This window comes from Argiope bruennichi, chromosome 1 (assembly GCF_947563725.1).
Source record: "Argiope bruennichi chromosome 1, qqArgBrue1.1, whole genome shotgun sequence".
NCBI classification, from domain to species: Eukaryota; Metazoa; Arthropoda; class Arachnida; order Araneae; family Araneidae; genus Argiope; species Argiope bruennichi.
In genome coordinates this window covers 106,634,414-106,658,985 of record NC_079151.1, presented here as the reverse complement: position 1 = coordinate 106,658,985, position 24,572 = coordinate 106,634,414, and the positions used below count along the sequence as shown (strand labels likewise).

Below are 24,572 nucleotides of genomic sequence, written 5' to 3'. Positions count from 1 at the left end.
TTATTATTTTGTGCACTTGTTGATTATACACACACATATTCGTCTGTACCACTTGGGTATTTGTGTAGTTTTTTCAGAATTATGCTCCGAGTTTTGGATACTCCGAAGTCACCAAGACATCATGCGAGTGAATAAAATTTGCTTGCCTTACAAACTGCCCCATGCTTTAAGTTCTAATGAAATAAAAGTCCCTCTTCCAGCTTAATATATAACCTTAATTAATCTGCCTTCTAATATATTCTTCTTACTTACTTCTTGTATATTTTTTGATACTACTAGGGATAGACTTTGCAGACCCAGTTTATATTAGGACCTTTAAACCTGCAATTACAGCTTACATCATGCTATTTACATGTTCTACTATTAGAGCCTTGCATATTGAACTTGTTTCTGACGTGTCTATAGACAAGTTTCTTTTGGCCTTACAAAGATTTGTTAGTAGAAAGAGGACTTCCACATATTATATACAGTGGCAACGCTACCACCTTCCATGCTGCAAACAAGGAACTCATTTTCCTTTGGAATACATTGACTTTAGCAAAAGTGCAGCAATTCTATGCTCATAGTGATATAAAGTGGAAGTTTATTGCACCATGTGCAACTTGGTGGGGAGGATATTATCGGAAAAAACCAATTCAACTAGTCATTACCTCTGGAGGTTGACTAGGGTGGGGAGGATGTTGCAGCAAGCAAGCAAATAATGTAGCATAATTACTTTTAGCTTGAGTGGCATCACCTGTTTATTGCTGTTATTCTATAAAACTACTTATATACTTGTAACGTACTTATTGTGAAGAAATAAATATATGTTATACTAATGTCTCCCAATAGTATTAGCATGATTAATAAGTCTAATAAATTCCATTAGCAATACAGCTAATAAAATTGATACTTAAAACAATATGCATGAAGCTATAAAGGAAAAATTCAGAAACATTGCTTCATTTTTTTAAAAAAATTTTTGGTAGAATTTATTGTTTTGATAAATAATGAGTGCATGTAATTTCATGGTAATATTTTAAATAAATAATATACAAAAATGTTGGGTGAGAAAAAATTAATTCTCAGACAATTTTTTTTCTTCTTATAAGCATATTATTATTATTATTATTTTACTCATAGAGCAATTTTTATTCAATAATTTTATTATAAAAAATGTCACTAAGCATCCAGCTTAGAAAATATTTTAGATTCCTTATTATTTCAAATGAAAAATGTGCTATAACTCCGAAAATATTGATTACAAGTCTTTGAAGATTGCAAAAAAATATCTGGGATTTAGTTTTGAAAAGAAATATTATTTGTAGCTGTTTTTAATTCAACAAAATCAGAAATGTTTTATTTTGAGTGTTCGAAAATCAGAAAATGTCATTTCTTTCTTCCTTTCAAATTGCTACTTTGGTTCATTTTTTAATATAGGAACAATAAAAATTTAATTTTTCTTTGATTATATTTTATTTATTTTATATTACCATTCTGTGGACATCAGTGAAAATTAAATTAATTCTTGATATGTGATTAACATATAATAAGTTTATTGGGAAAAATTCATCTTTGCATTTTTAATGATGTTAAAATGATTTTTAGATATCTGAATTTAGAGTAAACTAATATCTTGTTTCATGCAAGCTGATTATCAATTTTTTTTTTCATTTAGAATATCTTCAGCTTTGGAAGACATACTATCAAATGTGCAAACCAATGGTCAAGTTATTGTAGAAGCTAGAAATAACATTGCTGTTTCTGCTCTGCCATTAAACACTAATTTTTCACTTATCCCTGCTGGTGGTGTTTTAGAGCATTGGGGCTCCAATGTTACTACTTTATTCAATGATAGCAACAAAAATCCCAGTGCACAATTGAGCCAGTTTGAAAATTTTGAAGCTGCTGTGCTTTTACCTGACAATCTTTTAGCTGAAAAGCAAAACATTGATGTGATTAATATTCCTATCATCATACGCAGAAATTTCCATTTTCTAAGGGATGTTGAAAAAGATGTGAAAGTTATTAGTCCTGTTATTGATGTATCCATTGGAAGAAAGCCTGTACATAATGTTAATCCTCCTATTGAAATGGTTTTTAATGTTAGTGAGGTAATTTCATTTTGTCATAAACAAGTTTATAGCATATTGTTGGATTTAGATAAATAATGTATGTATGTAAAAGTTTGTAAATCAGAGATATTTATTATTTTTTTTATACTTTTATGTTCCATATAATCATAAGTATTGTAAATTCCTTGCATACTCCACACATAACAGACATAATATTTGGATTATAATTTTTTTGAGATTTGATTAAACTTTTTTTTTGATTCACATAAATTTCAACCTTGTTTTTATTTGTTCCTTGATAGTCTTTAAACTTGACATTCCTTGTTTTGTAGGGTGTAATTTTTAAGTAAGTAATCTGTGTCTTTGAAAAAAAAAAAAAAAAAAAAAAAGGTTTCTTTCTTTTCTAGGAAAGTGGGTATTTTTATTCACAATGAACATTTATTCTCGATCCGATAAAATAAATTAACAAAACTAAATGAATTTAATGTATTGATCAAATTTTATTATCAGATTAATTGAATCCAATTATTTATTGATAAAAAGCAGTGAATATTAAGATATTTATGTAAATTTGATATTAAATATTTAGTATTAAACTGCAAATCTTTTTTTTATTGAAAATAGGCAAATGTCTACTTTTTATTGGTTATTTATTCTTTTATATATATTTGCATTAATATGCAACTGTGTACTTTGTTGTTTAACTGATTACGTAGTCGGTATTATACTTATTTGTAACAGGGATATTTGAATCTATGCATATAACTAAATGAAAAATTTATACAAAGATATAACTAAATTATTTTGTACATTGATTTTTACCTTTTAAAACTAATGTTAATTATCGCTTTAATTTTAAAATAAAAATAATTATAGAAGTGCCAATAAAATTATTTAGTTTTTGTAAATGTTCTTTGAAATTTAAGGAAAATCAATGGATGAAAAATAATTATATATATATGACATTTTCATTTGATATAAAAAGGCAAACTCTTTCATTGTCATTGTTACAAAATGTACCTGCATCTGTCAGCTAGTATTTTAAAGACCAGATAATTTGATCTGGAGTTGATAAATTTGAAACATGCTTTTTATTGTATGTCTGTGTTTAATATATATAAATATATAATAGATGTTTATTAATAAAAATATTAACCAAATTTTTCTTGCATACCTTCTGAAAAGAATAACTTTAAAGATTTTTGATCGATGATAGATAATATTTTTCTTAGTAGAATTTTCGGAAATTTAATTTAGATTTAAAATTTTTATTTTTAAGTTTAATTAAACAATTTTTAGGCCATTTCATTTGTTTTCAAAGTAGCAAAACATATGATGATATAGATATTTTGCAGTTTTCATAACCTTTTGATTGTTTTTTTATTAAATTCAGCTTAGCATAGATATTTAAATTGCAACGGATAATATTAAAAGGCTTTTATTTTGCAAATATGCTTTTAAAAAATTTTAACCATTTTCACAAAATTTCAATTTTATTTAGTATTTGTCCTCCAAAATTTCAATTATTTAGGCATAAAATTTTCAGTCTTATCAAATAATGAAAGGAAGTTTTTCAAGTAACTATTAATAATTTTATGTTGCTTTTCCAGATATATTTTTTTCAATATAGGCATTCCTTTTTTTAAAAAAAGTACTAAAAACATCTCATTTAAACTAAAAATGCTATTTTTTGAAAACTAATACTATTAAACTGAAATTGTTATTGAAAAATAAAATACTAACATTTTAATTTGATTGTAAAAACTTATTTTATTGATTTATATGTATTTTTAGGTAATTCTGAATGGTTCAAAATCTTTCAAATGTGTGTTTTGGGCAGCAGATAGGAAAGTTTGGTCTGATGAAGGCTGTTACTCTGAACTAATCAACTTAACACGAGTGCATTGTTTTTGTGATCATCTGACAAGTTTTGCTATTATTGTGGTAATTTATTTAATTAAAATGAATTAATTTCATTTATTTTTAAAATATTTATGACTGTAACGATGCTATGAATTTACTAGAAGCTCTCATTTCAATAGTTGTTTTGATCTTTCATGTCCACTTCTTTTATTAATGATTGTTATTTCGGCTTGGAGAAGAAGTCAGCTATGTTTCATGAAGAAAGGAGAATTATATTTAACAAAATAATAATGCTTGAATTATGAAATATATATGCTTAATTTTTAATTGAATATGTAGATTTGATTATTTATAATGTAAATTTTTAATTGAACTGAATGAGTATCAAAAATAACTTCTCTTACCTTTTAAAATTTTCTATCTTGGACCATTTATGTTGTACAGAGAAAAGGATTTCTGTCTCTCTCTGAATTTTCTAAATCACTTTTAAAATTTACAAATTTAAAACTTTTCCTTGATATTTAAACCTGTTAATTCTTTTTATTATTAGAATAAAAACTAGAAGAAAAATTTTTGATCAATAAAAAGGGAGGGGAAATATATGAATTCAATTAATTTTGTGTAGTTTCAATAGGAAAAATACAATTGCATTTTCTTTTCTAGACTATTTGAATCTTTTACCAAATTCCGATTTCATCTGTTTCACTTATTTGTGAAATATGTTTATGCTATTAAAAATGGTGCTGTTGATATTTCTTTTATGTAGAAGTTATAACGATGTAATTTTAACATGATAATACTATAAAATTGACACATTATCTGCAAATTGCAACATGCATTAAAACAATCATCCAAAACACTCTGCAAATTAGACCTAAAGATGAAACATGATTACTTATTGCTCCTGATTCTTTTTGAAGCCTAAATCAGATTTTTAATTAAAAATTAAACATCGATATTTTTAGTTTCCAAACAATTGATAGCAGAAGATTCATCATCCTTGTCACAAGTTTACCCTGTTAATAGGCAATAAGGCAATTTCTTCTCATAAAGTTACATCAGAATGAGTATATCTACAAATAAGAATAACATTGTACATTGTTATTTACATCATTAGATTCATCAAAGACAGTTATTAATCCTAGTGCTGAATTTAAATCTTGCATCTTCTGTATAACTATATAAAAATAATGATACATCAGAAAAGGAATTTTGAACTGAACTTGAATGGTAATGGTAATGAACACTTGGAAAAGTAATACATTACTTTTGGAGACGAGAGTATCAATCGCGTGGCACGCAACACTTTCATTTAATGTTATGGGTAAAAGATGCCTCCATGCTTTGCGAGTCCTCACTTAATGAAGTTGCATCATTCATTTCAAAATACATAAATTGTGCTATACCTGACAAGAATATTTCACCAACACTCTATCAACGAGTTATGTCATATCAGACTCATAAACATAATAGATATTGCATGAGCCAAAAGAAAACAAGAAGAGGTTTCATAAAAGTTTATAGTTTTGGATTCTCCTGCCCAGTCACAGAAGTACTTACTATTAGAGATATAATAGAATCAATAGCTGCAAGAAAAACATTGTCGCCTAACAGTAGACTTTACTATATTGTACGCAAAAAAGAATGGGTTATGGTTAATGATTATAATCCCGCGGTTTTGTTGGCATGGAATGGCAATACAAACATTCAATATGTAGGCGAAAAAACAGCCATTTTAAATTATTATGTCACTAAGTATACCACCAAAAACGAGAAAACTCACGTTGCTGATATGTTGCAAGACATAAACTCTACAAAACTTTTAAGAAGCCGCCTGTTTAACATTGGCCTTAGAGTTTTATCTAGAAGAGAGTGCGGCTCTTTGGAAGTCAGTGACACTCTACTTGGTATTCCTTTGTACGGTACAGATCCTACCACAACAATTCGATGGCTGGACGTCAACATCTTTCGCAACCGGCGCGTTAAATCTAAATCTGATATGATGATGCTAGAACCGGAGTCCACCGATATTTATTACGAGTCTTGGATTGATGACCACTATCCTAAACGGCCTAAAGAGTTGGAGACTACTAACTTGTACAGTTTCGCTCAAAATTACGATATTGTTAAAACACGCCCAGTCTGCTCTAAAGTCGAGTGCTACGAGATAAATAACGGTAAAAAGTTCCTGAAAAGAAGAGCTAACCCATATTTGATCAATCACTATATCTACGATGGCGAACAAGTAACAGAGAAATACTTCTTTTCTTTACTTCTCTTATTCAAGCCATGGCGTTCCTTAGATGAACTCAAAATGGGGTGTGATACTTACACGATGACCTTTAATTTGGAGAAAGAAGATTTAAAAGAAGGAGTCAATTATGGTAATTCAATGAGAGTCAAGATACAAGATACAAAAGCATTTGAAATGATAGAATCTAAAGTTGCTGAGATAAACGAAGAAAGGGAAATTGTTGATGATGACGATGGTCCTCAAAACCCTTTAGACTTTGAAGCTATGGAAGCTTCTAACGCAATGGGTGACTTTCAGAGAATCAATCTGGTAGAAGAAGAGCAAACTGATCTTCAAAGTATGATCGCAAAACTTAATGAAATAGAATAAGATAATAATGCTGACGTTTTACGCTGTTTTGTGAGTGGCACTGGAAAGAGCCTTTTAATAAAAACTCTGAAAGTTTGGGTTAAGACGCATTTAAACAAAAAAGTGGCAGTTAGTGCTCCAACAGGAATAGCTGCATTCAATGTGAATGGATTGACTATACATAGACTATTGCAGCTGACTGTAGAACACAAGCAAACACCGAAGTACAAGTCACTTTCTGATGAAGTGCTCCAAGTTCTTAGATCAGATTTGAAAGTAGTGTTGTTTATCATAGACGAAGTGTCGATGATATCCAATGTTACTTTAACATACATATATTCATTTACGCTTATCTCAAATATTCGACACAAGCGATGATCAGAATGGGTGGTTTGTAAAAAAACATCTTGTACTTTTCGGAGATCTCTTACAGCTTCCGCCGGTAAGAGAAAAGTCACCTTTTGAAAAACTATCAACTGCTGAAACTAACAAATTGTTAGGTTCCCTCAGTATACCGAATCTGTGGATTGAACTGTTCATATACGATGAACTTACAATTAACATGTGACAGCTCAATGATTCTAACTTTGTTGAAATGCTAAATAGAATAAGATTAGGTGTGACTACAGGAAAAGACCGCGACTTACTCTCGACTAGATTAATAATTCTCAAATCCAATTCAAATGAAAACAGATTAATTGAAATAATTGAACGCCTCTCGAAACTTCCTGATGATACCGTTTGCTTATTACCTACAAAAAACATGTGTCAACAGTTAAATACTGCAATGCTTAAATCTCTACCACATCCCGAAATAAAACTTACAGCTGTAGATACCATAGATTGCCCCAGATACCTAACAAAAAAAGCTCGTGAATGCATAAAAAGATATGAAGACAATACTTCTATGACTGCAGGCTTTGAAGAGAACATAATTATAAAAATAGGAGCAAAAGTCATGTTAAGGCTAAATATTGACGTGAGTCTTGGTTTAGTTAATGGTTCTATCGGTATAGTGCAAAGAGTAAAGGTTGATCCGGAAAATACAAAAATAATTAAGAAAATATCATTACATTTAATAAAGAACATGTTTATGAGCTTAGTCCGGTCAAAACTAAATTTGAAATTATTAATAGAGCTTATGTTCATCGCGAACAGTTTCCCATATGTATAGCCTATGCTACAACCATACACAAAAGTCAAGGCCTAAGTCTAAATAATGCACTGATGGATATAGGTTCTGTAGTATTCACATCCGGTCAAGCTTATGTGGCACTTTCGAAAGTTACAAGTCTGGATGGCTTACATCTAATTAATGTCGACTTTGGAAGTATTAAAGCGCAGGAATCCTCAATTTGTGAATACAACAGACTAAGAAGCATTTACCGTTCAGACTTGTCAAAAATTGTAACATCAAAGCTTACGAAAAAAACCCATAGAGACAGGGAGTGGGGCTTTAAGAAAAAATGTAGCTGAAGCTCAAGAAGTAGTACCGGAAAAGAAAAAGAGGAAGATTACATACAAAAAGAAATGAGATGCCATCAAAAACATAACTTGTAAAAAAAAACAAGTCTCGCAACTCAGTTCTTCTATCGTAAAAAGTTGTGAGATCCATGTAATACCAAGTCGGTCAATTTATTCAGTCCCTACTTAAGGGTCCTTCTGTCTTAAGTTATTACATAATTAGCTAACTTAACAACATCTTATAGTAACCATATCAATATTAAAAAATCTTTTTTGGTTAAAATAAATAGATTGAAAGACAATCGCACTAAACAATCTAATTTAATATAATATGTTAATGTAAAGATACATTGTGATTTAATGTGATGCGGTCTCATCCCGAAGTTCACCGAGAAGCCAAGTCAATATATGCGATGGCCAAGTCAATCTATTTATTTTAACCATAAAAGATTTTAAATATTGATATGGTTACTATAAGATTGTGTTAAGTTAGCTAATTACGTAATAGCTTAAGACAGAAGGACCCTTAAGTAGGGACTGAATAAATTGACCGACTTGTTATTACATGGATCTCACAACCTTTTACGATAGAAGAACTGAGTTGCGAGACTTGGTTTTTTTTTTTAAGTTATGTTTTTGATGGCATGCATTATTTATTAAATTAAATAAATATACGACGTTAAAAGAGAACCAGATTGCTAACTCCTAGTTTAGAGCAACACATGTTCATAAAAATAACTTTCTAAACTTCAGTACCAATTCCTTAATTGAAGAAGAAATTTGATATTATTGTTATAAAATTTTCTCTTCAGAAATTTAATAGTTTGAAGTCATTTTTCTTATTTTTTTGTGCTATAGTAATATTTTATTACAGTTTATGTATTGACTTATTTATTGTTATTCATATTTTTTATTTGCTTTATTTATTAAAGGATTTAAAAGTTGGAGCTAAAACTAATAAATTCCATCTTGAAATATTGAGTATTATTACATATGCTGGAAGTTGCTTATCAATATTTGGACTAGGAATGATTATTCTCACTTTTATTGTATTTAGGTATGGTATTTTTTATAATCAATCATTTTTAAAGTTAGAAATCAGTTGTACAAATTATCTATCATTTGAAAATTTATCAAATAAAATTACTTTTTAATATCACAAAAAATGAACTCAGAAATAAATGAGCCTTTGTTAATATAGATTTTTATTGATTCAGATCATAAATAAATTTATTTGTTTATGTAAATGTAAATACCTGAGGTTGAAAAAAGAATATTTTGCTTCATACAACACACGCTTTATATAAATAAGATCATTTAATGGAAACTTGTATGAAATTAAAACTATTAACTTATATTTGATACCCTGATTGACAAAATGGTAGTTTATGAATCCAAAATATAAAATATTTAATGCTAATTTAAAGTTCAAATCGAAGCTTATATGAAATCAAAATGTATAACTTCTGTTTTTGTATTTAAAAATTTGTATATTTTGTCTTATTGCATTTTTTTAATAACAGAATTTTGACAATAATTAATTAACTTAAAAATATTATTCAGGAATAGCTAAATATGCTCAGGAAAAAAATTGCCACTCTAGTATATGAATTATAAAATCTTATTATAATTAAAAGGGAAAAAAAAAACTTTCCAAAAATTTAATTTCCTATCTTACCTCTGAAGTTGATTTATTTTCATTTTTTGTTGTTTTATCAGACATGTTATTGATGTGAAAATTTTTCTTTTCTTCTTTTAGGAAATGGCGAGCAGAATTGAAGCACAAAGTTTTGATTAACTTGTCACTTGCTTTAGTTTTGTTTCTGTTTGTATTCTTGATTGGAGTGGAAAAGAAGCATTGGGGTTATGGATGCATGGCAATTTCCATACTTTTACATTATTCTGTGCTGGCCACATTTGCTTGGATGTTAGTGGAAGCATATTTACAATATCTCAGATTAGTAAAAGTTATTGGAACGTATATACCTCGTTTCTTACAGAAAGCCATGCTATTTGCATGGGGTATGGTAAAATTTCTTTATTTCAATTTATTATTTACAGTATCTTATATTGATAATGTTTTTCAGATAGCTAAACAAATGTTTGTAAATTAACAATCCAATCACATTTTTAAATCCCAAATTTAGTACAAGCTTTTATGTATGCCAAAGTTTCTGAATTGTTAGCCCATTACTTTTCTTTAAATTCAGATATGATGCAGCTCTACAGAAACCCCAATTTTGGCATTTTTTACTCGAATTTTGTTATTTTGATATTGAACAATTTTTTATGTAATAATACTATAATATTTTTAATATCTCAAGCGGTTTTGAATAAATTTTTTCATTAAATTATTCAATTAATTATATTTCACATCTTGGTATTTATGTTTAGCACAATTCATTATTTTATAATGTTCAGGTTTTTTTTTTTTTTTTTTTTTTTTTTTTGAATTTGATTGACCTAAATTTCCAGTTTAAATTTAAATCTTTAACATTGCCATTATTTTTATATACTCAATTAATTGAGTACTGGTTATAAGAGATTTTACTATTCCTGTAGAAAATTTTTGCTTATTATATATATATATATATATATATATATATATATATATATATATATAATTAAAAATTTCAAATATTAACATTAATATTTTTTTACTATATTATGAAATGAAATTATAATGTTGTAACTAATATATTAATTCTACTTAATTGAGTTTAAATATAAGTAATTAGTTGTAATCTCCAAATGTTTGAAATATTTGTGAATGAGAAAAAAATTAATATTTGCTTCTTGTTATTGCTCATTGGAAAGCAGTAGGCTTGAATTCGACTTTTATCACTGTAGAATATTATTTTTTAGCTTATAAATTTTCCTACTTCTTTTTTTCTATGTACCTTTTAAAAATCTACTTCTTCAGGAGGCAAAGAAATGGAAAGTAGAATAGAACCATCTTATAGAAAAATTCCTCATTTAACGCATTATAACTGCATTCACTTTTTAGTTACTATCTTTAAAACTAACCACATATTTGAAATCGTGTAGGGCAGAAATTCCTAACTTGTGGTATGCATGCCCATTTAAATGCATGGCAAACCATTAAAAGATACATAAAAATTATCTTGGTAACGGAAGACGCACCCGAAAAAAAAGAATTAAAATAATAGTGCAAAAATTTTTGTATTTAGTCAAGTGAAATGTTAAAATATACTTTCAAAATAAGAAAAAGAAAGGAGTAGATTCAGAACTGGTAATTGTTTGATAAATGTTTGTCACCAGCCCTTCTACTATTACTCGTATGCTTAGTTATTCATTTGCCATCTGAAAGGTAACAAAAATTATTGATTCACTAAATGCCAGTATTTTATTATTCTCCTTTTGTTTTTTATTTTATTAGGGGTACCTCTTGTAGTAGTAGGAATTGTTGCAGGTTTCGACTATAATCTCTACAATGATGATTCGCATGAGTAGTAAGTTAAATTCCATGTGTTTTACATATGTAATCAATAAAAGAGATGTTGATAAACTGTTTATAAATTGATAGGTCAGCAAATATTGAAAGAAAGAATGATATATTGATGAAAGAATGAATGATTGAAAGAAAAATGATCTTATTGTATAATTGGCATTAGTTTTAATAAAATTGTTGAAAATAATAATAAATATTATTAAATTAATTTACTTATATTTAAAAAATATAATTAATAAAATTTTTGCATTTTATCATGCAATTTGAATTAGATATCTTTCTTTACATTTTTGTTGGGTAAAAAATATTTAATTTTTGTTAATTGTATTTTTTTAAATTGTGAAATCTTAATTTCAGTTGCTGGTTGACTGGTAAAGTTTTCTACTTTGCTGTAGCTGGTCCTTCGTTATCAATGTTGGCTACAAATTTTGTGATTTTTGCATTAATATTACATTCTAACACTTGTGGAAGGTCAAAGAAATTTTTGAGAACCAATCAGGATGAAAGAAAAGAACTGTTAGCTCGAGCAAAAGCTGTATTTTGTGTTTCAGTATTACTAGGTATGGAAAAAGAAAAAATGCTTAATTTTTATTTTATTTTTTTATTAATATATTCATTATTTACCAATTGTGAAACAAGAGTTTATATGTTTTGATATATCTTTCATTTCATAATTGTGCTACTTTATTTAATTACTACCCAACTAACTGCTCTTATTTACACAAAAAAAAAGATAACCATCTGAAATTATTAAATCCCTACATAATAAAATGATATTGACTTGAACACCTAGTGGTTTTTATTGAACATTTTCAAAAATTTAATGGTGGATAAAATTATGACGAATTATGATTGGCTTCACTGAGAAATCCTGTCATTTGCTCTCGACTAGCATTGTTTAGCAAATCAAATGAATGCCTTAAATGTAATTGTTATACTGTAGTCTGACAGTATTTTAAAGCAAATTTGGTTCTGGTTCTATTAACTATAATGTAAAGATGGACTAATTTTTCTATAGTTCTTTGGAACTTTTCTACATTACATTGTTAAAATTGTTGGTGGAACTTTATTATTACCATGCTACTATATTTAAAGCGATAGCGCTGGATCAAGATGGTTTTTTTATTGGGCAATCTAAAGTCAACTGATCACCTGCAGTTTTTCTTCTTTACCACCTTCCATAAGGATTCAAAAGTCTGCAATACTTGAGACAAAAAGAATAAATAATAGCTCTTAATGTAGGGTAGTAGTTTTCATAGTTGTAAAATCGAAAGTCTGATGTCTCTACTTATAATAAAGATGAATGTGTGTGAGTGTTGGTGATCTACAGGTCAGACCATACGATGGTCATATCTGCCATCAAATTGAATAAGGTTTAAGATAGCTTTTTCACAAATAAACTTTTTGACATTTGAGTTTTTTGTAGGACGCCATTTTAATAGATCATTTTTATTTATAATAAACATGAATGTCTTTTTGTGAATATATGGTGACACTCTTACAGGCCCATCATTTGACCTAAGGTTACTAAATCTGATGCATATATTCTTTAAAAAGTGGAAATATGCACCTCCAATATATTTTATTAATATTAATTAGAATTTCAACTAATTTAGGTAAACAAACTTTTGGCATTTTCTGCGTTAACTTCTGAAAATAGTTCAATACAAAAATGGCTTTTGCATCATCTTAAAATTCAAATACATAATACAGATTTTCAATTATACCAGTTTTTTATATATATAAATTTTCTATTTTTAATTCATTTTTTTTAATTTAGCAGATTTTTCAGCAATTTATTTCACAAAAAAAAAATCGAAATAAAATTAAGTTCTACAAGTATATTATATGAAAAAAATTAATTATCATCATGTTGACAAAAACTCAAATTAAAAGATTAAATTAGACTTTACTGTAAACTAAATACAGAAAAATGTAATTTTCAGCATGTGTCTGCTAGAAAACGGTTTCTGTGGACCTTTAAAATGTCTATGGTATTAATTCATATTTATGTAGTATGTAAGGCAAGCATTATATATATATATATATCAAAGGCCAGACTTTGTCTCAAACGATAAAAATACTTTTTTTTTTTTTTTAAGTTAGTGTCAAGAATATTTTACTGTTATATGACCAAAGGACTATATAAAATAAGACTTTATAATTTTTTCAGAAATACATTAGTTGATTGATAAAACTAAAATATTATTATTTACATCATCTAAATTCTAATGAGAGTAAAATTAGAAATTGAATTTTTTTAACGAATCAGGGAAATTTTTATTGAATTATTCTTTGAGAAATTGCATAAATTAAAAATAATATTTTGTAGTTTACGTAAGACTTTAATGCTAAGCAATTCTTTTTTCTGTACTCATATTTTTTTTAAAAAATATGCTTGGTTACAGTGGAAAAAGATTTTGTTTTAACCGAAATTTAATCACTTCAAATTAAATTTAATGGGGACTAAAAAAATTAGAAAGGTACATAGTAATATAAAACAGAATGGTATGCGATGTTAATAATATTATGAATTATATGTCTATCAAAATCTGAAACTTAAAAGTAATTTCTGTGAAGAGGTTACTAAGAGATCAATTTACAGAAAATATCGAATTGAAAATTTTAGCAAGTATTGATCCTGATAAACCAGCTGATCACCAAAGATACAATGGCTCCCAAAAGTGTTCGTACACCAACAAGAATCAATTAAAAACCTCATTATTTACCATTATATGTTCTTATTTTTACATGAAAGTTTTTTCATAGCATATTTTTACAGTTCTTAATAAAGCAGTGAATAATAAATTTTAATTACGATGTAAATTATTTTTTTTAAAAATGACAATAAATAAAATTGCACAAAAATAGGACACAAAAGTGATCATACACTTTAAAAAAAACATCACTAAATATGAAATTTTCTAAATTTTTATAAATGTTTAGTATTTAGTAGGATATCCTTTATTCTTTATAACAGCTTTTAAACGTTTGGGCATAGATTTAACTAAACGGTCGGTTACTTCTGCACCGATCTTGTTCCATTCTTCGATCATTACTGCTTTCAGTTGAATTTTCGATTTAATGTCGTGACTTCTTATTCGCACCTCTAATTTTTTCCAAATATGTTCCATAGGGTTTAAATCCGGTGATTGAGCTGGTGTTTTAAGGGTTTGAGGGCAATGATAGAGACAAAAAAGACGAACATTCATGGCCGTGTGCTTAGGATCGTTGTCTTGGTAATACATAAAGTTGTTTAAAATGCCCAATTTTTGTGCTGGCACTTTTAAATTATTATTGAGAATATTTATATAAACTCTATGATTCATTATGCCATCAATGAATACTAAATTGCCTACTCCAGCCGCTGACATACACCCCCAAACCATGCCACCTCCACCGCCATGTTTTACTGTTCCAATTAAATTCTTGGGATTAAGTTCTTCGGGGTTTTTTTTTTTTTTTTTTTTCCCCCTCCATACAATGATTTTCCCATCCTACCCAAAGATGTTAAACTTACTTTCATCTGCAAATAAGACACGATTCCAATAGCTCTCTGGCTGGTTTATCATAGATTTGGCAAATTTAAGCCTAGCAATTCTGTTCTTCTGACTTACAAAGAATTTTCTTCGTGCAGAGCGGCCATGTATACCAGCATTCCGAAGAATTCTACGAATAGTTTCACAGGAAATAGAAATTCCATTTGATTCATTATATTGTGAAGTAAACTTTATTGCAGTCAGACGTGGATTTTTTAGAAATTTACTCACAATATTTCTTTGACTTCTAGCTGACAGAATTTGAAGGCGACCATTACGAGGCTTGTTTGCAATCCTTTTTCCCTCTCTGTAACGTTTTATTATGCTTTGCACCGTTGAATGAGGTAGATTAGTTATAGTTGCAATGCCTCTAATTGATTTTCCAGCTTTAAAATGAAATATAATTAATTTTCGAACGTCTAAACTCGTTTCTTTTCGAATGCGCGTCATATCTAAGAATAAAGTAAATAGAATAAATAATTGTGATATTAAATACTGAAATTAAACGATTTTAGTGTATTTTTAAATTAGAAGAAAAATAAGCCGCAAAAGATATTTTTATGATGAATTTAAATAAATAATGTTTGGATGTACGAAGACTTTTGTGTTCTAATTTTGTGACATTTTTTATTTATTTTTTAGAACAATACTACTTGATTTTTTATAAAAAATATTTGTTCAGTTTTATTAAGAACTATTTAAAGATGCTAATTAAAAAAAACCAACTAATAAAATGCTTTATTAAGAAGTATAGAACACAATTTCTGCGAATTTCTTTAGTGTACGAACACTTTTGGGAGCCACTGTAGCTAGTTATAAATAATGATAATTTAGCAATTAGAAATATTCTTAATATATCAGAGACACTCTATAAAATGTACCATCTATAAAAATTGCTGAAATCTTTTGTCTGTTATAGCTATTATTTTTCTTATTTTTCTCAACATATTGACTGATTTTAGCAATGTATGCTATTTTGATAATTTTCTATTTTATTTAATATTTTTACTTTTTTTAGGATTATCATGGTTGTTTGGATTTCTGGCTGTAGGGGAAACTAAATTGGTATTCCAATATCTATTTACTATCACAACCACACCACAAGGATTTTTAATATTTTTCTTTTTTGTAAGTATTTTATTATTGTTATTTTTAAAACCTTCATGCATTTTTGCCATTTTAGAGTTTTAAATTGAAGGAAAATATTTTCTTTTAAACAACAACTCATTTATTTAAAAAAAAGTTGATTTAGACCTAATTGAAATATTCTAAACTCTGAATTTGAAGTCACATAAAATTTTATGAACATGATTATATTTATACTCTGACATACTGTCTTTAAATTGTGATATGCAAGATAAAAAAAATCGTTTACGGGTTGACCAGTAACATAGAGTCATCAAATTTTGCTTGTAATTACTACTAGATAATATGTGCTCATTAAGAAATAGTTTATTAAATTCTGATTGGATTTTCGACTAGGAATTAATCAAGTTTTTGAGTATTTCTTCAATATCTTCCAAATTATATTATTGCTCTTAAACTCTTTTTATACCTCTTTTGAATTAAAAAAACAATAATAAGCTTTTCAGTAATACCAATTTTGTTTTCATACTATTTTACTCCTTAATTTTCAAATATACTTTTAAATATATTTCTCATTGTTTTAGTTATTAAATTTACATTCGCAATTATTGTGATAATTCTAAATTAATTTTTGTTGACATTTAATCTTTATTACATTATTAAAAGTAAATTGTAAAAATAAAATAATTATTGATACATCTAACTTAGTAGCATGCTGTGATATTTTGTACTAGAGATTCCCAGTCTAACTCTACAGATCATTTTGAGTGAGCAAAATTTGAGTAGAGAAAACGGCGGCCTTCAACAAACATTAGCTGGTGGGGGGAGACTCATCATTTCTCATGAGTAATTTTATAAGAAAACAGGCAGGTAATAGCATGTGAAGTCTGGAGTATGCAGTGCATTAGTCAAAAGTTTTTGTAGCGTTCAGTTTTTGTTTTGTTTCATCATTGCTGTTGCAAAAAAATACAAAAACAAATAATGTTAGATTAATGCGTGAATTAATTGTCGTTAATGCATTAAATGTATAAATCATAGGTGTGTTTCCCTCCCTACCTGCAAAAAAGTTTTCTTTACTTTTTATTTTATTTATTTAATGTTAAGAAAGTTTAGAAAAATTTTAATTTAAAGTATATCTATTTAAAAATTTAATGAAGGCATTATAGAAGAACTTCAAAAACTATAGTACATTATACTAATAATTTTGATGATATAGCTTTTCCAAAAAGATTTAAATGAAGGTAAAATAGAGCATTTTTATACTAATTTTCATCATATATGCAAATAAAATTTTAAATTTAAGAAAATGCTTTTTAACAAAATAATTATGTTTATTTTTAAATGTAAAAGGAAAAGAGAACATGATCATCATTAATTGTAAAAAACAAAAGAAGAAAAGCATGTGCAGCTTTAGAAATTTCCAATCAGTTTCCACACAATGGTGCCAATGAATGTTACTGTTTCTTTATTTTCATTCATCCTACCATTTATTTTAGCTTTCAGTTATTAAACCCAAATAACTTACATTTAATCACTTTTGTTTTTTAAGTAAGAAGGTATATTATTTAATTTGTAGAAATTTCATTATTTTTTAATATGTTAGTATATATATTATTCCGTTTTTATTTCCATCCCTATTGTAAATTAATGGCTTATATCAGCGATTACATAATCACGACCTATGATAATTAATTTTCTAAAAATTACCAAGTTAGTTAAAATTTCGGATCAAAAAAGAAATTTATTTTTAAATATTTCATGTGAAAGAAATCTCATGAATGAGTTTTAAAAAGGTAACTTATACTGATTAAAAATAAATATGACATGCTACTGACTTTGAACTTGACTTATGTTTAAAGTAAGATAAAATCCTACATGTATATGTATCAAAATCGGCTACAATGAAATAGGCTGGTTCGTTGCGCTAGTTCTTATCAATAATGCATCTTAATATTTTTTTTTTTGTTATTAAATTGTCATTTTTATGCATTACTACCTACCAGCTACTGAAATATAGTATAATTATATTTTATTGTAAAATAAAAGTATTTGAATATGTATATGAATTTAAAATATTTTATTTTGATTATTAACATTTCATTTGGGATGGATTGTCTTTTATTTTAAAAAATTCTTTATGTTGGTACATATATTTTGATTCTTATTTATGCGATACAAAATTTAAAAAGTTTGGTAACCTCAGTATTATGGGATGAATTGGAGGGTGAAATCAAATGACACGATAGTGACTTTGCCATTTGATTCAGTTTTATTTTTCCATGTGCCATTCTGAGGAAACGAACGGGGGGAAAATGATCCATTTTTCATTTATAAAAATAAAATACTTTTGAAAATAAGTTGTTGTTTTTTTAAATCCGAAATTAATGGCCAAACCTGGGTCCAGGCCACAGGGATATTGTCTCTCCTGCATTTCCTTCTTTATGGCCCTTATAAATTTGATTTAATCTTACAGTATATGTGCTAAAAATTAGAGTTTGATGAATTATGAATTAAAGCATGGTAAATAAAAAAAAGAAAAAAGAAAAAAAAAAGGATTGAGATAATTATTTTGATGCAAAATATTCTTGCAAATGAAAGAAATTTAAGATAATCTAACGAGAAAATGAGCAATTGAAACTTATCATGACTTCTTTATCCTGACAAGTCAAATATAATTATGTTTTAATTTAAGAAGTCTTAAAAACAAAACTTTGAAAATGTAAATAACTTGTTGGCTACATTTTCATAATCACTGTAGAAGCAATTTTTAAAAAATTTAAACATTCTAAATAAAAAGGAAACAATGAAAGATCAAATCACATTTATTTTAAAACTTGTTGCTAGATGGAAAAATTCAAAATGCAACTAATATGAAATTATCTACTTTCCTTAAGAAAGATTGCCACCACGCGAAGAAATAAAATGTAATATTTACGAACGAAAAGGCAAGTACAATAGCTACTACAAACCTATTTACAGAAAGGTGATTAGGCTTCAGTTCTGGAATAATATCCCTTTAGGAAAGAAATATATTCTTTCTAATTACTTACAATGCTTTGAAGCCATACTTTTATACGGAATTTTTTTTTCACTTTCAAATTCCTTTAATGGAGCCTGATCCCTCGGTTAGCAGCTAAAAGGCTGTCTACCCCTCCCCCCTTTCATAATTTAACTACTTGGCATGCAATTTTGTGGTATGAGGATGAGGCATTTGTAGCATTTAGCTCATATTGCAAAAAAAAAAAAAAATAAAAAATAAAAAAAAAAATAAAGATGAAAAATTGTGTGAAATGAATTTTTTTATTTTCACCTCGTAAAATATACAGATTATTCTAGGGAATATCTTGGATAAACAGTTATTCTGTTTTTCTATTCTTTGAATTTTAAGGTAATGTAAAAATTATTTTGGACGGTCACCAAAATTTCGTTTGATTTTTAATTAATTAAAATTTTAATTATATTTCAAAAATATCACTCTGAAAGGCACATTCCCACTTACTTAAATATAAATGTGCCAAGTTCGTTTTAGTCCAAATGGTCCAACTTGTTGAGCTCAAACACACATTCATTTTTATTATTGATAGATATTCGATACATTACTACTGCTTTATAACATTCTTAGAATTGTAAGAAAAGTCCATAAATAAATAAAACGAATGTTAAACAAACAAAATATTAAAATAATACAAGATATTTAAAAAAAATTAAGTAAAAATCTCACAATTAGAACACACAAATGCTGCAACATTTAAAAATTAAACATTACATGCAATTTATTTATAGAACAAAAAGCCTGATAATTTTAGTTTAAAAAAATAGAAATAAAAGCGGAAAAAAGAAAAAGATTAATGAGAAATGAACGTCCAAAATTAATCCCTCGTGTGACTCATTTAAATCTAATTATGAAAATCCTGAGAAATTTAGGTTTCGGGGGGAATACATATAACTTTTGCATTATAATTTTTTATCTTTCAGGGTTGCCGCGCACCAGGAGAACCGGGAAAACACAAGAAATTTGAAAATCGTCTAAAAAAACGGGAAAATTTAAAAGTTTTCATAAAAACCAGGAAAATACAAAGAATCCCCCCCTCCCAATCTAAGAAATGTCAATCTCCAAAGATCGCAAAAATAAAAGATAAAAGTAGTCATAGCTTTCAAAAACGAATAATCATTCTCGTAATGCGGAAACTGACTATTTTTCTACTCTCCACTCTTTTTTTCTGTATAGATCATTCCAGTTTCGATTTGTGATACAGTTGCTCTTTCCCATGATTTCCGAATAGCAGCTAATGCGCGTGCGCGAGATTTCGGTAACTGCGGGAAAGAATAGGATACATTTCTCTGGTGGAAATAACAACAGCGCGGTGGTATTAAGTCTGTCATAATTAAGCTTTTTTTAATGGTTTGCTTATTATTTGAGAAACTGTGAGCTTATTTAAAATAGATTAGATAAATTTTTTTTAACAATGAGCTGCTCAAAATCCGTATTTAATACGAATTAATTAAATGGATAAAAATATCAATCATGATTTTTTTTTAATTGGTCCAAGAAATTCCTCAAAATGTATTTATTTCGTATTACTCGCTTTGTAAGAAGATAATAAGCCTAAGCAATATTGGAGAATAGGCAATTACAAGAGAAAACATCCAAGACTGCTTGCCAGTTCAAAAGAGTCATCATGGATGTTGGACTTAGAATCTAAGCCCCGTTCTGCTCTTTCCCTTCACCTGTAGTTTTCTGGGGTTCTTTGATGTCTATTCATTTTACCGACAGTTTGCAGGAAGCTCCCGATCGCCGTCCAAAGGCGAGAGTGTGATCCTGCAATATGTCAGATGGCAGATGTCCGTAAACGCAATGGGCTGTCGGAAGAGGGCTTAAGAGATATACAAAGAAAGATGACACGTCAAATACGAAAAGGTCAAATTTAATGTCCGAAAATAAACTGATTTCGAACTTTTTACTTCAAGCACAATCATTTAAAGCTAAATTTTAAACTTGTTGCATTAAAACTTGTTGGGTCACATTCGACCTTTAATACAACAATGATGAATCGGAAATATTTTCACATATGTTCAATAAAAATGAGATAACTAAAAAAAAATGTACATTGGCCCATAGAAAAATGTCGTATTTCATTTGTTACTGATTAGTTCTATGAAACTGTTAGATGAAAAATTTGCAGAAATTGATGCCCAAGAACATGAATTATTAAAATTGAATAAATAAATAAACAATCTTGCTTTTTTTTTACAAAGTAAGGTTGCTATTTGATCTTGAGAGGTAATATATCCATCCCTTTGATATATAAATTTTGTTTTGCTGGATTTTAGATAATAAATAAAGATAAAATCTTTTCCTCTGTATGTAAACATACAAATTTTCTTTTAATATGCTATTATTTTGAATAATGTTAAATTGATGCTTTCTTTCCATGTTTTTTTCCACTCCATCAAACCGTATTCCATTGTAACTAGCAATAAGTACTATTCGCGCATTTCCTCGTATCTTGAATATATGTACAAGGAAAACACTGAGAATTTCTTTTTTCCAGATTTCAGTGGGAACCCTGTCTTTACATTATAATCTTTTCCTTCTAGGAATGAGTTGTATATTCTAAAAATTGGCTTTAACATTTAATATATCTTTAACAGCCCTTTCTAATGTGTTTGTAGGTGTATCGCCAAAAGACTGCAAGAGATGAATGGGTAAAGTTGCTGAAGGTTGCTCCTTTATCTGACTCTTCTCACACTGGTGGCACAGGAATGGATAGTTCTGGACTGCAACAAAGAAGAGCACAAAATAAAGTGGCGTACAAAGCAGCAGTCCCTTATGTCTCAGTTGAGTGATGGAAAGTTTCTAGGAGGAAAAAATTAGTGAAATTTGAATGAATTCAACTGGAAAAAAAAAAAGAAACTTTAAGCTATCGTTGATGACAGCTCAAATAAGTGCATTTCAGAAATCTGTGCTCCTATACTCAAATTCACTCATTGTCCAACCAACAATCATTTCCATTTTTCAAACTTCCTATCTGACTTTCTTTTCATTTGTTTGTTTTATTACTACTAGTTCTCTTATTCTAAGTCATACATGCAAGATTAATCGGAGATCATTTAAAGCATGTGGTGGTATGTAGATTATTATGATCCATGCAGGAAGCAACAGGACGAATGTTTTTAGGAACATTTCTTTTAATAATCACATTCACACACTAAACAAGTACAAACACAAAAGCAAGACATTCACGAACGCGGCTTCACAGTTCAGCATCACATCTCATTCTAATTACAAGCGCAATGCACTATGGGATGGCCTAATCAGGCATCGCCATCTAGTTTCCAAAAGAGAAGATATGAGTAATGCAACTGCTACAAGCAATAAAAAACAAGGATACAAACTTTTTTGAAATGACATAATCTATTTTATCACTATAATCTATTTTAATCTATTATATCTATCCAGCTCCATATATGTCTGCTTTTATTCATTATATCCCCCAGTTTAAAGCAATAAAATATATATTTTATGGTGTTTGATAAAAAAAAAATTAAAGTCATCAAATTATTTGCAGACAGTTGAATGTACTTTACATAAATATTATTGCAACAATTTTAAATCAATAAGTTGAGTCCCTGCATCAAAATATTGTCTGTGATATCAGAGAGGATTTACTGTTTTTGATTATCCCCCGGGAGGCACCTCGAAATGATGATGAGATGCTTCCGGCATGGTGATTGGATCTCGCCACCCTGAAGGGTACACTAATAAGTGGGGAATCTGACTCCTCCCATCGATGACGAGACGTATTTCCTTCGGGGAGGGTTGTACCGTGGCCGGTGACTGCCCTTAGGACTCAACCACAGTTCCCGCGAATGTTGCTGTTGTGGCGGTCTGGTCATTCAGTTTTTATGGTTTAAATCCGTGTGCCTTCGTGGCGGGTCGGAGAGTTAGATGGCTGACTTACTGTTGTTGATTGATGATTTGTTAACTTTATATAATTAGCAATTAAACTATCATTCTCCTTGCTCCTTATAATCTTTCTATTAATTACCAACATAACTAAATTTCCTTTATAAGCAACTTGTACCGTAGTTGTCAAGGAAGAGCACCGAGGAATCGGCAGCACTTTTTAACCATGTTTATTCTGGATGAATACTGTAGACTCATAAGCACATGCACAAATAAATGGAAATTTAGATAAAAAAAATTAGTAAGAATTGACATATAATTCTGAATGAAACATACTATAGTAAAACTGTTTTGGGGACAAATCGGCCATCATTCAACGTTGGGCTCTTTCCTTCCACATCACATTACCAGTTTTGTTCGCCCACACGATGACGTATTTGAATTTTCTTAAAAATTTATTGATTTTAAAATTTATTACCATATTAAAAAAAGTGTGATCAAGTTATATGCCCGTTTCTACTGCAGTTCTTTAAAATCATAAAAACAAAATTGGATTAATTCTTTTTAGTGAAAAAAAAATGTATTTACTAACATGATAAGCAATTAGTTGCTGGATTAGAATAATTTATAGTTAAGTAAAAAAAAAATAGTAATTTAAAATATTGTTTAAATTTTTAAAAAATAAACAATTAATACGAATTTAAATAATTATTTACAAAATTTCACAAGACTGAAAGGAAATACTAATCTGCTAATATTTAAAATCCCCCCCCCACAAGTTTTCTTTAAATCAGGCCTAATATCAGTATTCTTATTATGGTTCGAAATTCCGCGATCCTTCGCAGTATTGCCTGCATGTTATTTTGAAACTCGTTGTTAATCTAACTAATCTAAAATACATTTAAAAAATTAAATTTCGGTTTTATATGTCGATGAATAAGGTTGGATGAAGAAATCCAAAACCAGAGTCAGGCTTTTTTTTTTTTTTTTTTTTTACTATTATTGTTACTATTATATATATATTTAAAATGAATATAAAAACCAAAGAATCTCACCACTGACCCGATTTTGTTAGTTTAATTATTACTTTTATTTCACATCACAGCTCATCATCACTAGATGTGGCATCGATTATCGACCCCTCCTTCACAGCACATACATATTTTCGAAAGAAATCTCAAAAACACTACTTCATCATGCATTTTCTTTAGGAGAAGAAAATAATGGCAAAATCAACTACTGTACCAATTGCAGCAATTTTTATTTAATATGGAGGCTCATGACACCCAGATATATTATCAATGGTCGCCTGGCCCCCACCCCCGCCGTTCTTTCGTTCCAGAAAAATCGAATAAACTACGTCACTGCCACTACATAGATTTCGCCAATTTTTATTTCATTTGAAAACTTATGATGTTTGTATATATCATCATTGGCTGCCTACTCTGCAGTACCTTCCATATGTCATAGATATCGCAAAATAAAATGGTAACACAGCTCATACTCTTTACGATTGGCTGGATTTTGCGATTTTGCAAATAGCTAAGCGATCCGACTTATGTGTACTAATAATATTCAAAATAAT

General features: G+C 28.4%; 1 protein-coding gene across 1 annotated transcript in view; it reads left to right on the top strand.

The window, feature by feature from the left end:
• LOC129976334 (uncharacterized) overlaps positions 1-23,591 on the top strand; it is a 91,669-nt gene extending 68,078 nt beyond the window's left edge. Inside the window, exons 25-32 of the mRNA XM_056089850.1 lie at positions 1,658-2,093; positions 3,849-3,998; positions 8,916-9,040; positions 9,743-10,005; positions 11,384-11,456; positions 11,813-12,015; positions 16,013-16,122; positions 21,754-23,591. Coding sequence (XP_055945825.1) covers positions 1,658-2,093; positions 3,849-3,998; positions 8,916-9,040; positions 9,743-10,005; positions 11,384-11,456; positions 11,813-12,015; positions 16,013-16,122; positions 21,754-21,927 — 1,534 coding nt within the window. The 3' untranslated portion in view covers positions 21,928-23,591. The remainder of the gene's footprint in view (positions 1-1,657; positions 2,094-3,848; positions 3,999-8,915; positions 9,041-9,742; positions 10,006-11,383; positions 11,457-11,812; positions 12,016-16,012; positions 16,123-21,753) is intronic.
• Positions 23,592-24,572: the final 981 nt, after the last annotated feature.